Genomic DNA, 13,510 nt, shown 5'->3' with positions numbered 1-13,510 from the left:
AAAGTCCAGTGGTGCAAAGGTGGGTGTCCGTTACTGTTGGTGTTGGAGACATGGAGCAATGGTCTAGTCTATCCATATTCCATATCATTTAACATTTTTAATATGTATGTACTCCTGTGGAAATAAAGATATTTCCATTCAAAAGAGAAAATGAGAGGGAAATAAGGGTATTAACACCAGAAAAAATCTGGCTGCTAAGAAACCTAAGTTCCAGTTTAACATGGTAGGTTGACAACATATGTGTGACTCCACTCCATCTAGTAGCCTCAGTAAAATGACAATAAAGGCACTAATCAGTCCAAACCCCAAAAGTGATGGCAGAGACATCAGCAGACAAAGAGTGAAATACATTTTGGCAGAGAGAAAACAGATGGAGGAATTTTGGCTGCCTTGGCCAAATGCAGAAAACCAGGACCCACAGAGGTATCTTCAGAGAGACACAATGACTCATCCTCACCTTCCCACTCCCTAGAAAGCAAGGTGAGGCACAGGGCTAAAAACAGAGGAATAAATGAAAATCTGAATGAAAGACAGTGAGAGTTTCCTGCCCTCTTCTCCCTGTCCTCTCCTGTCCTGTACTTACTTTAAGCTTGGACCCTCCCAAGCAAGAGAGTGGAGGATTCCTCTCTGGAGAAAGTGAATAGCCCTATGAAAGAATTCTGACACTTGGAGTACACCACCACCAAGCTAGCTGATCATTTAAATTTGAAGATCACACACAGCATTTCCAAGCAGCTTTTTTTTTTTTTTTAACATTATTTATTTATTTGACAAAGATAGACAGCCAGCGAGAGAGGGAACACAAGCAGGGGGAGTGGGAGAGGAAGAAGCAGGCTCCCAGCGGAGGAGCCCAATGTGGGACTCGATCCCGGAATGCCGGGATCACGCCCTGAGCCGAACGCAGCCGCCTAACGACTGCGCTACCCAGGCGCCCCTCCAAGCAGCTTTTAAGGACCCCCCCCCAAGTGTAAATTAACAGCCAAAGACCTTCAGATAATTACAGAAAGCTCCAAAGCAAAAAAAGAGACCAATCAAACACAGGGCAGGGAAAAAGCAAAAAGAGTGTCGGTAAGAAAAAATAAGTTCTAAAAGGCTATAATTAATAGCCTTGGAGAAAAAAAGGTACTGTACTATGAAACAAGAATAGGATGCCATGAGAAAGGAACAGAGAAGAAAAGCTCTTGGAAAATATGATAGCCAAAGTAAAAACTGGAATAGAAGAGATGAAAAAGAAAGTTGAAGAAATTTTCCAGAATAAAACAAAAAGTCCAAGTGATGAAAAATAGGAGAAAAAAATTAAAATAAGATAATCATTCTAGAGCAGGAGTCAGCAACTATGGCCTGGCCAATCTGTGTTTGTAAGACTTTACTGGAACACAACCAAGACTGTCAGTTTAGTACTATGACTTCTTTCACACTATAATGGCAGAGTTGATTACACTTGCAATAGAGACTGTAAAGGCTCACAAGCCTAAAATATTTACTATTTTGCCCTTCAAGAGAAAGTCTGTCAATCTCTGATCTAGGAGATCCAACCAGACTGACAGAAATAGTCCAGGAAGAGAGAACTGATATAATACAAGGAAAGAGAGAATGAAAAACAGCTAATGTAAAACAAAACAAAAAAACCCACAAAAAACAACAAAAACAACAACAACAACAACAACAAAAAAGTCCTAGAACTAAAGAACAAAAGCCTTCAGAGTGAAAGAACCTATCAAGCACCCAACAAAATGAATGAAAAAAAAAGGACCCACACCAAGCAAGGCCAGTGTGAATTTTTTATTTATTTATTTTATTTATTTATTTTTTAAAGATTTTATTTATTTATTCAACAGAGATAGAGACAGCCAGCGAGAGAGGGAACACAAGCAGGGGGAGTGGGAGAGGAAGAAGGCAGGCTCATAGCGGAGGAGCCTGATGCGGGGCTCGATCCCAGAACGCCGGGATCACGCCCTGAGCCGAAGGCAGACGCTTAACCGCTGTGCCACCCAGGCGCCCCCAGTGTGAATTTTTTAAATGGAAAGACAAAGATTATCTAAAAATGTCCAAAACGACTTGAGAAGGAATGAGAATAATATCAGACTGTTTAGTTGCATTGCTACTAGTTAGAGATTGTTTTAAAAATTCTGTGGTACAATTATTTCCAACCTAGAATTCTAGGAAACGAGTCAATAAAGGAAAGTGGGTGTGGAAATCACAACCTCAGGTTAGACTGGAGCAAAAAACCCAAAAAGTTCTGGAAGTGAGGTCTCCAGGGGGAAAAAAAAAAACAATCAATTCATTATCTATTTGACCACTTGGAAAATACTAATAATAGTGTAAAATAAATTTGATTAAGAATAGGGAAAAAATAGGGGCGCCTGGGTGGTACAGCAGTTAAGCGTCTGCCTTCAGCTCAGGGGGCGTGATCCCTGCGTTGTGCGATCGAGCCCCACATCAGGCTCCTCCGCTATGAGCCTGCTTCTTCCTCTCCCACTCCCCCTGCTTGTGTTCCCTCTCTAGCTGGTTGTCTCTATCTCTGTCGAATAAATAAATAAAATCTTAAAAAAAAAAAAAAAAGAATAGGGAAAAAATAAGGACAGGAACATGGAACACTAAAAACAAATGAAAAGGTTAGGTAACTGGGGCACCTGAGTGGCTCAGTCAGTTAAGCGTCTACCTTTAGCTCAGGCCATGATCTCAGGGTCCTGGGATCAAACCTCACATCAGGCTCCCTACTCAGTGGGAGTCTGCTTCACCCTCTCCCTCTGTGCTCCCTCTCTCTTTCTCTAAATAAATAAAATCTGGGGTGCCTGGGTGGCTCAGTCGATTGAGCATCTGCCTTCAGCTCAGGTCATGATCCCAGGGTCCTGGGATAGATCCCCATGTTGGGCTCCCTGCTCAGCGAGAAGTCTGCGTCTCCCTCTCCCTCTGCTCATCCCCCTGCTTATGTGTGCTCTCTGTAAAATAAATAAATAAAATCTTTAAAAATTAAAAAATAAATAAAATCTTTAAAAAAATTTTTAAAAATTAGGTAAGCAATGCCAGAAGAAACAAAAAATTGAATTGATAAAATTTAATATATTTTATTTCACAGAAGCCCATTCAGTTCTGCGGTAGAAAAATGTACATAGTCATAATAATGTAAACAGCGACTATTGATTTAATAAAAAATATGATATAATTATATTGAAAAACGGTCAAAAGTGAACTGGAGACAGGGCGTAAAAACCAAATGCTTACCCACCATAAAAAAATCAATGAAGAGCATTATAAGCATTTTATTTAGAATCATAGAAGAAATACCAGAAGAAACAGCTATAAGAATTGAAAATAGATACCTAGAGGAACAAACGGTAAGGCAGGGGATTGCCATTAATTTTACCATTCCTATTCTTTGGTACTATTTTGTTTTTGGAAAAAAAATTGTATATATATTTGATCAAGAAGTAAAAAAAAATTACTAAAATATAAATATTACTCTAATATAAAATAATATTCTATTGTTCATAGTTACCAACAAATATGTAATAGAATAAGCAAAATAGTCTAGAAGGAAATATACCATATTCATACTAGTTGCTGCTTCCAGGGAATGGGGAGAACTGAGGGTGAGGATTAGAAGGGATCTACAATGGGGGCGCCTGGGTGGCACAGCGGTTAAGCGTCTGCCTTCGGCTCAGGGCGTGATCCCGGCGTTATGGGATCAAGCCCCACATCAGGCTCCTCTGCTGGGACCCTGCCTTCTTCCTCTCTCACTCCCCTGCTGTGTTCCCTCTCTCGCTGGCTGTCTCTATCTCTGTCAAATAAATACATAAAATCTTAAAAAAAAAAAAAAAAGAAGGGATCTACAATGAATACTTTCTTTTATATAACAAAAAAAGATGGAGAAAATATGACAAAATATTAAAAATTGTCAGTATTAATTCTGGTGACAAGAACATAGTTGTTTATCATGTTATACTCTGTACTTTTCCATATTTTAAAAAATTTCCTCTTCCCACACAAATAACTCCAGCTCATATTTTACAAAATCCTAAGAACAATTCAATAGAGGAAGGATTTTTCAGCAAACGGTGCTGGAGCAATCAGATATCCACAGGTGGCGCAAGTGCACACGCACACACACAGACACAAAATCAACACCAACCTAAACCGTACACCTTATACAAAAGTTAATTCAAATGGATCACAGACTTAAATAAATGTGAAACATAACACTACAAAATGTTTAGAAAAAAGGGAGAAAGGGGCGCCTGGGTGGCGCAGTCGTTAAGCGTCTGCCTTCAGCTCAGGGCGTGATCCCGGCATTCCGGGATCGAGCCCCACATCAGGCTCCTCCGCTGTGAGCCTGCTTCTTCCTCTCCCACTCCCCATGCTGTGTTCCCTCTCTCGCTGGCTGTCTCTATCTCTGTCAAATAAATAAATAAAATCTTTAAAAAAAAAAATGAAAAAAGGGAGAAAATCTTTGGAATCTAGGGTTAGGTGTTCTTAGATTTGACGTCAAAAGTATGATCCATACAAGGGAAACCTGATTAAAGAATTTCATCAACTGTGCTTCACCAGGGACCATGTTAAGAGGATGAAAAGATAAGCTACAGACTAGAAGAAAATATCCGCAAACCACCCATCTAACCAAGAACCTATATCTAGAATATATTAAAAAACTAAATCTCGATGGTTTCAAAAAAAGTCCAAATGGAAAATGGGAAAAGGGCATGACATTTTACAAAGAGGATATACAGATGGTAAATAAGCACATGAAAAGATGTTCAATATCATTAACTATTAGGGAAATGTAAATTATACCCACAATGGGACCTCATTACACACCTATTAGGACAACTAAAATAAAAAATGGTGGTGGCAACAGCAAATGCTGGTGAAGATGCCAAGAAACTGGATCATTCAGACATTGCTAGGGGCATGTCGAATGGTGCAGCCACTGTGGAAAACAGCTGGGCAGTTTCTCATCAAACTAAACATCGAATTACTCTATGACCTAGCCGTCACACTCTTGGACATTCATCCCAGAGCAATGCAAACTTATGTTCACACAGAACCTAGACGCAAACATTCATAGCAGCTTTACCTGTAAGTGCCAGAAACTCTAAATAACCTAGATGTCCTTTAACAGGTGAACGGTTAAACAAACCATTCATACCATGGAATAGTACTTAGCAATAGAAAGGAATAAACTATTGATACATGTAACGACTTGGGTGAATCTCCAAGGAATTACACTGAGGGAAAAAAGCCAATCCTAAAAGGTTACATATAGTATGATTCCATTTATATAAGAACATTCTTGAAATGAAAAAACTATAGGAGTGCCTGGGTGGTTCGGTCGGCTGGGCGTCTGCCTCCAGCTCAGTTCATGAGATCCTGGGATGGAGCCCGGCTCCGTGCTTAGCGGGGAGTCCGCTTCTCCTTCTGCCCCTCCCCACCACTCGTCTGCTCTTGTGCGCAAAAATAAACAAACAAAATCTTTAAAAAAAAAAAAAAAGAAAAGAAAAAAAAACAAACTATAGTAACGGCGACCAGATTAGTGGTTGCAGGGGTTAGGGATGGGGAGGGGTGGGACCGAGGTATGTGATGATGTAATTCTTCTGTATCTTGACTATGGTGATGGATACACAAACCAACATGAGGGCTAAAAATCGCATAGAACTAAATACACACACACACATACATACACTAAAACTCGGGAAATCTGAATAAGACTGGTGGATAATATCAATATCAATATCTGGTTGTGATACTATACTATACTATACTATACTTTTAGAAGATGGTACCATGGGAAAACTTTGGAAAGGGTACATGTAATCTCTCTGTATTATTTCTTACAACTACATGTGAATCTACAATTATAATAAAAAGATAAATTTTTAAAACACACCTTTTGAAAAAGTGGTGTAGGGGAGAAGAAAAAAGAGAAAGAAAGGGTTTTGGTCCATGGGCATCCTGGACAACAATGAGTACTCTGAGATCTACTTCATAATCTAGAACTCCAAGGGAGACACAATTTGTTCTGTATAAGCAGTTTTACTGGAACTTGGTATAAGACAGAGACCTGGAGCTGATGAGGATTCTGGGTTCTAGCTCCTGAAGTGGGGACTCATTCATTCAATAAGGGGCAAGATTAGGAAGTCCTTCCATAGGACTGGGAGGTATTCTCTGATTATAACATGATGGCTGGTTTGGGTGATGCCAAGAGGACAATCCAAACCTCATTTTTTAATGGAGGGAAGGGGGAAGATGGTAGAAATGACATCTCAGGGATCTCACAGCAGAAGCCCCCAGAACAAAGTTAGGAATCCCCAAGACAAGTATGCATCCTCTTGGAGCAGCCCAGTACTCCTCTCTGTTCCATAATACTTCCTTGATTCAAAACTACAGGGGGAAAAACTGGTTGGGACAAAGACTGGATGCATATAGAGTTGTAAACTGGTAAGAAACAAACAGCTGTGTGGGAGAAAAGGATACTCTCTCCACTTTGATATATGCTCTGCTTTCTTGTTTGTTTGGGTTTTTTTTTTCTCTTCTTTTGCATTCTTGCTCTGTCTATTGACTTTCTTCTCAAGTGTTTCTTCTCTCTTCCCTTGTTTCCAATTCATTCTTTTCCCTCTTTCCTTTTGCTAAGTCTCTCTCCCTGTATCTTCTTTACAGTACACAGACTAAACTGGACAGGAATTACAAAGGGGAAGAGGTATTCACAGAATCATGGATTCCTAAAACATTTAAGCTACACAAGCAGGTGGATATCAGGGTCTAACATCATATATTACATCCAGGAAAAATGGGGTGCAGGGAAGGGAAATAACCTGCATAAATCACAGAGGGGATTTTAGGCTATGCTGGAACTTGAGCCTGGGACAGTTTCCCTAGTTTTCAACAGAGAGACAGAAATTTCTGCTGCAGCCAATGAAAACAGGGTAAAATGAGAGCAGTAAGAGAAATGATCTATGCTCTATGGCCAATGATAGTTACCAAGTAATTATGAACCAGTTATAAACTAGCCAGCTAGTTCTGTAGTAAGATTTGGATAGAAGGAAAATCCCACAAGGCCAAATTCCTAAGAGTTAACTCTTTTCTCTTACTGACTGTGGATTATTTTAAATGCACCAGCACCCCTCCTAAGAAAGTAATGTTCTAGTATAAATGCTCTAGGGAGAAACTGCCCAAATCAAAGAACCAGAGATCACACTGAAGAAAGGAATAGAGAGCCTACATTTTTGAACCTACATTTTTGTTTTTTCCCCAAAACATCTGCATTTCAGGAAATATTTTAAAATGCATCCATTATTACATGGTTCCCCTGTAGGTACTAAAGGCCTTCAGAAATTCAGAATATAGGATATTGGCAACAGACACCAAAGCAGGAGGTGCCTCTTCCTGGATGAGAGAACCATCACCTGAGTGACAGTGATGCTCCTTAACACCAGGAAGAGCCTCTGTTAAGGAAATGTAATGTGGATGGCGCTGTTGCCAGCACGCACCAGAAGCATGTCGGCCCAAACCTTTCCTACTTACATAGAACAGTGGAAAGTGCCAACAGGGTTCTCACGGCGGATGTCTTCATACTCCTCATATATCCCCCGCTTTTGCCTGGTGCTAACATAGTCCATCAACTCTTGGATGGTCATGGCGTGGGGACCTGGAACATGTACTGAGTCCCAGTCTAAGGCAGGAGGGAGGGAGAACAGGATGATCTCATCGAAGGGGTCTGGGTGGCCGTTCATCTGGGGTAGGAACTGGAAATTCCAAGTCGCGAGGTCAATTTTGATGTACCCACCCAGGTTTTCTGGAAGGCACTCCCTGGGCAGGTGCTGGGTGACCTCAGATGTCTTTAATATCTGAATCTGGAAAGACAGAAAGAACCATGTGAGTATGGACAGGAAAAAAAGACATAGATAGTGAAGGTAAAGAACAAATGTGTTTATATTAGGTTTGAAGAATGGGATGAAATTTGCTTGAAATACTTGGTATACTTGTAAAAGAAGCAGACTGCATTTCATCTGCCTGGGATTAAAGTCCTATAATTTCCCCCAAAGGTTTGAATTCCCAGAATGTATATCAAAGTCACTCCTAGAATTTGCCCCTGCCTTTTTTAAGATTTTATTTTCAAGTAATCTCTACACCCAACATGGGGCTCAAACTCATGACCTCAAGATCAAGAGTCATGCACTCTACTGACTAGGCCAGCTAGATGCCCCAGGAGCCCTTTTATATACCTTGAAAGGAAGGTACAGTGAACAAAGCCTTTGTACTATTAACAACGCTTCCCAGTGACATCTCATGCAGGCATTTGCCTTTTTGATTATTAAGAATGCATAGGTAGTGATTTTTTTTTGGTCAACCCCATACTAAGGTAACCAACCCTAAGCCTGGTGCTTTACTAACAGCTCAGTATGGACGTTCTCAAAGGTAGCTTTCTACAAAAATAACACTAGACTAGTCACCCAGATACAGGGTAGCCCAGGAAAACTGCCAGAAAAGTAATCCTAATTCTGCTCTCTGCTTAGACACAGCCTTACTGGACAAAACTGGCCTACCTGGTTTTCCATGAAATCTGTGTGAAATGGGAATGCTCGTCACGCTTGCTGTTGTCTCTTCTTGGAATGCCCTCTTTTCCTCCTCGGCTACTTCACGGACCAGCTTATAAAGCTCAACTCTTCTGTGAAGCCCTCCCTGACTGCTCGATACAATATTCTCCTCTGTGCTCCTGCAGGGCCACAGTTCTCTGTACATGTCTATCTCTGTGTTCCCGAGCAGGAACATGAGCTCCGTAAGGCTTAGGAAAGTCTCACTCCATTTTTAATTCTCAGGGCCCAGAGCCTGGACTGTAAAGGTGCTCATATATTTTGAGCTTATACATATATTAATACTTACAATATAACAAGTGCAAGAATTTGCTTAAGAAGTCCTATCAAAGAGTACCTTGGAAAAGATTTCTCCTCCTCTCAGTTACTAGGTCCCTAAGTACTTCCACAGAACTAAACATCTTCAGTTTCCCCTCTCCAACACAAGTTTCCCCAGCTATAAAGATCTGCATTGTTGCTGATATAATCTCATAATTTTATTCTACAAAAATCTCTAATAATATTTCACAGCAACTATAATTAGATTATGTCACTGTTTCATATGCCCTTTCTTTCAAGGGTGAGAAATTAATGAATGAATAAAACCATAATCTTTCAGTCCTGGAAAACTCAGGGGATAATAATAGAATAACGATAATTTTAGACAACACTTTTGAAATTAGGAAGCAACAAGGTGTTTTAAGAGAAAATGCCAGGAATGGAAGTAGACATATAAAGAAATATAGTGAGAGATTCTCCTCCACCACGCTGGTGGTCAAGGAACAGATTAGTATTTCCTGCTGAACAAATCCAAACACCAGTTCGACTTACGCAATTCTATTAGAGATTGTTAAATATGCATGTGTAGCACTAGGCTAAATTTTGGAAGGAATAGTTATCCCTAAGTTATCCATGGGACACTCTCCTTCAGTGCTATCTTTATGCAAGATGCTATGGAGGGAGAGTGCCAGACAAACTATGTCTAGTTCCTAACTTCAAGGAACTTATTGTACAGTGGGAGAGGTAGCCTATACCGACCTGAGTAAAGAATAAAGCACAGAATATAAGTGGATACACTAACAGAAGCAGAAAGCACTTTAGGAGACAGGCCAGAAGAATTTTATTGAAGGTAAAAAATTAATTGGCAGGTTTCAACAGTAGAAATGGGAAGTTCACCACCTTCTCCAAATAACCACCCCCACCTACAAATAAAATAAAGCTTGCCTTACCCTCTCCCGCACTTTGTCCTTCAGGAGGAGGCTGATGATGGAATAGGGCACTCGGAACCATATTGGTGCTCCCACAATCAGTACTTTTTTCAAACGAGCAGGAAATGCTCCCTGTGGAGAACACACATGAAAATTTAAAGACATCAATTAAGGCACTGGAATCTGTGACTGTTCAAATCCAGAGTGTAGGTTTTCTGCTCTTTTCCCCATCCTTACCCAGCAGGGGGAGTCTAAAGCCTAATTCAGGTTTCATTGCAGTAACTACAGAAGTGGTTAAAAATTTAAAAATTATACACCTGAAACTAATATAACACTGTATGTTAACTATACTGGAATTAAAATTAAAACCTTAATAAAAAAATTAAAAGGTGATTTTTTAAAAAAAATTTATTTGAGAGAGAGAGAGAGAGAACAGGGGGAGCAGCAGGCAGAGGGAGAAGGAATCAGAGGGAGAAGCAGCAGGCTCCCTGCTAAACAGAGAGCCTGACATGGGGCTTGATCCCAGGACACTGGGATCATGACCTGAGCCAAAGGTAGACGCTTCATCAACTGAGCCACCCAGGCGCCCCAAAAGGTGATTTACTTTTAAAAATTATGATGTTATGTTGTCAACATAAGCTTTCTGGATCAAAAATTGAGAACTGACTTTTGTCAGCATATATGTGTGCATCTTCAAGTTCTGCTTATTAAAACTTTAAGAAAGGGGTGTCTGGCTGGCTCAGTCCATGGAGCATGCAAATCTTGATCTTGGGATCTGTGAGTTCAAGCTCCATGTTGGGTGTAGAAATTACTTAAAAGTAAATTAAAATCTTGGGGCACCTCTGTGGTGCAGTTGGTTAAGCATCCAATTCTTGGTTTCGGCTCACGTTGTGATCTCAGGGCTGTGAGATCCGGGCCAAGTCAGGCTCTGCGCTCAGAGCAGTCTCCTTAAGACCCTCTCTCCCTCTCCCAGGCCCTACCCCCTGCACTCTCCCTCTCAAATAAATAAATAAATCTCTAAAAAAATGAAATCTTTTAAAAACTTTAAGAAAAATTAGATCATGAATAAACAGAACATGAAAGAAACATCTCTCTCATAACCTTTTATTCTGAAACCTGTGTGTTTATAATCATTTTTTTTACCCATCTCTTCATCTAGTTATGTATTCATTTATTCAGTCAATAAATATAATCTAGTGGGCATAAGGGCAAATGAAATCTAAAGGGAAGGAGACACCCTGATCTGCACAAAGCATAAAAATAGAAAAATTATTCATTCCTAATTCAGAGCCCTTGGTTTCATTTAGTTTAATATCCCAGCCCTTCTCACAGGCAGGGATACCAAGTAATATTGGCATTCTAACTGGGAAGAAATTATTCCCAAGGAATCAAAAACCAAAAAAACAACAAAAAAAGAGGAAATTGTGGCTAAATATCTTCCACCACTTCTCCCTATTCTTTTTAAAAAGATTGATTCTCATTTTGACATGTCATTCTCTGGCTATTCTTCCACTGATTTTGGGGGTCCACAAACATCCCCAATAGAGAATATACAGTATCCAGAATAAAATGCTCCATACTCCTCTTCACTAAAGTCTGAGATACAACAATTTAGGGGTGCCTGGACAGCTCCGTTGGTTAAGCGCCTATGGGTTTCAGCTCAGGTCATGATCTCAGGGTTGTGAGATAGAGCCCCGCAATGGACTCTGTGCTCCATGCAGAGTCGTGCAGAGTCAGCTTGAGATCCTCTCTCTCTGCCCCTCCCCCTGCTTGCGTGCACGTGCTCACACACTCTCTCTAAAATAAATAAATAAAATCTTTAAACAACAACAATAATTTATTTCAGGACTAAATAGCCAAGGCCCTCCCTGCCAGGTCAAAAAGCAGTCTGGAAAAATATCTGTATTTTCACAAAATGATAACTAAAAAGCGGAAGCCATTATATCTACTTCTTCAGAGCAAAGAACTACACACTCAGGCCTATTCCATTTAAATGACTGTAGGGCATCCACATATATTGTTGATGGGACAGTAAACAGTTATATCTTCTAGCAGGCATCTAGCATTATATATCCTTAAAAATGTGCATATCCTCTGATCAAGTAATTCCATTTCTGAGACTCAGATATTCTAAGAAATAACCAGAAACACAAAGCTTTATGAACAGAAATGTTTATTACACCTTTATTTTTGATAGTTAAAAATAGTACTTTAAAACTGGAAAGAATATATGTGTCTGAAAATGGGTAGGGGTTAACAAAAATGCTATTATCCTATAATAAGATTAATATTATAACCTTTAAAATGAAGATTTCAAAGATTTTTTTGCAACTATGGAAAATGCTCACAATATACTCTTAATTAAACGAAACAGGATTAAAACTATAACCTTAATTTTGTTTTAAAAATTACACACACATTTATACTTTCACAGAGAAAAAAGATTATAAGAATTATATCAAAAGTTCAATAGTTTATCTCTGAAAAGATTGTGAGTTATGTTAATTTTATTCTTTTATCTTCTATAATACTTTATATTACTTTTATTTTTTACAACCTTATTTAAAATATTTATATCCTGGGGCACCTGGGTGGCCAGTTGGTTAAGCATCTGCCTTCGGCTTAGGTCATGATCCCAAGGTCCTGAGACTGAGTCCCATTACAGGCTCCCTGCTCAGTGGGGAGCCTGCTTCTCTCTCTCTCTCCACTGCTCCTGCTCTCTCTCTCGCTATCTCTCTCTCTCAAATAAAATCTTAAAAAAAAAAAAGATGAATATAAAAGTGCTGAAAAAACTGTTTATTATAAAAAATGGGGAAAATACCCAACAACAAAGAAATGGTTAAAAAATTATAGTAAATACAGGATAGACTATTATTCAGCAATTACAAATATTCATAAAATAAACTTTTTGGAGCTTACTGTATATTGAAATTGTATGAACATAATTAAGATCATATTGAAAAACATCTAGAAGAAAGTGCCATACACCAAAATGTCAACAGTTTATTTCCACATATTATAAATCTTAATGTCTGAGTTGTCCAAAATTTTCTACAATGAAAAAAAAATTTTTTTAAAGATTTTATTTATTTATTGACAGAGAGAGAGCCAGCGAGAGAGGGAACACAAGCAGGGGGAGTGGGAGAGGAAGAAGCAGGCTCATAGCAGAGGAGCCTGATGTGGGGCTCGATCCCATAACACCAGGATCACGCCCTGAGCCGAAGGCAGATGCTTAACGACTGTGCCACTCAGGCGCCCCTACAATGAAAATTTTTTTTATTATAACAGTATTTTAAGTATAAAAGATAAATTATGAAAAAATTAGCCACCCTATAAATAATAATCAGCATAAAATTATAATGGTAAAAACATCTGATTTATAATAACACTTGTGCACACATACATTATCTCTATCCCTCTCTTTTTCTCCCTGTAAGTTACTGGTCTTACAAAAAAGATAGTTTATCCTTGGTGTCTGTTGTGTTTTTAAATACATGAATATGTATTTTTTAGCCTAGGAATAAACTACATAAGACACATATACAACAAATAAAATAATTTTAAAACTTTGTTGAAAGACATAACAAGGAGCACCTGGGTGGCTTTACTAGGTTGTCGGACTCTTGGTTTCAGCTAGGGTCATGATCTCAGAGTCCTGAGATCCAGCCCTGCCATAAGGTCTAAGCGCAGGAGGAAGTCCGCCTGGGGTTCTCTCTCTCTCCCTCTCCCTCTGCT

At 39.3% G+C, this 13,510-nt stretch overlaps 1 protein-coding gene across 1 annotated transcript in view; it reads right to left on the bottom strand.

The window, feature by feature from the left end:
• PTPN9 (protein tyrosine phosphatase non-receptor type 9) overlaps positions 1-13,510 on the bottom strand; it is a 75,308-nt gene that overhangs the window by 15,703 nt on the left and 46,095 nt on the right. Inside the window, exons 6-7 of the mRNA XM_045795148.2 lie at positions 9,797-9,907; positions 7,519-7,847 (exon numbers count right to left, since the gene is read on the bottom strand). Of these exons, the coding sequence (XP_045651104.1) occupies positions 7,519-7,847; positions 9,797-9,907 (440 nt within the window). The remainder of the gene's footprint in view (positions 1-7,518; positions 7,848-9,796; positions 9,908-13,510) is intronic.

Source organism: Ursus americanus, chromosome 28 (genome assembly GCF_024610735.1).
Source record: "Ursus americanus isolate L20-20 chromosome 28, mUrsAme1.1.p, whole genome shotgun sequence".
In the NCBI taxonomy this organism is placed as follows: Eukaryota; Metazoa; Chordata; class Mammalia; order Carnivora; family Ursidae; genus Ursus; species Ursus americanus.
The sequence above is the reverse complement of the archived record's forward strand: the minus strand, read 5'-3'. Positions and strand labels throughout refer to the sequence as shown.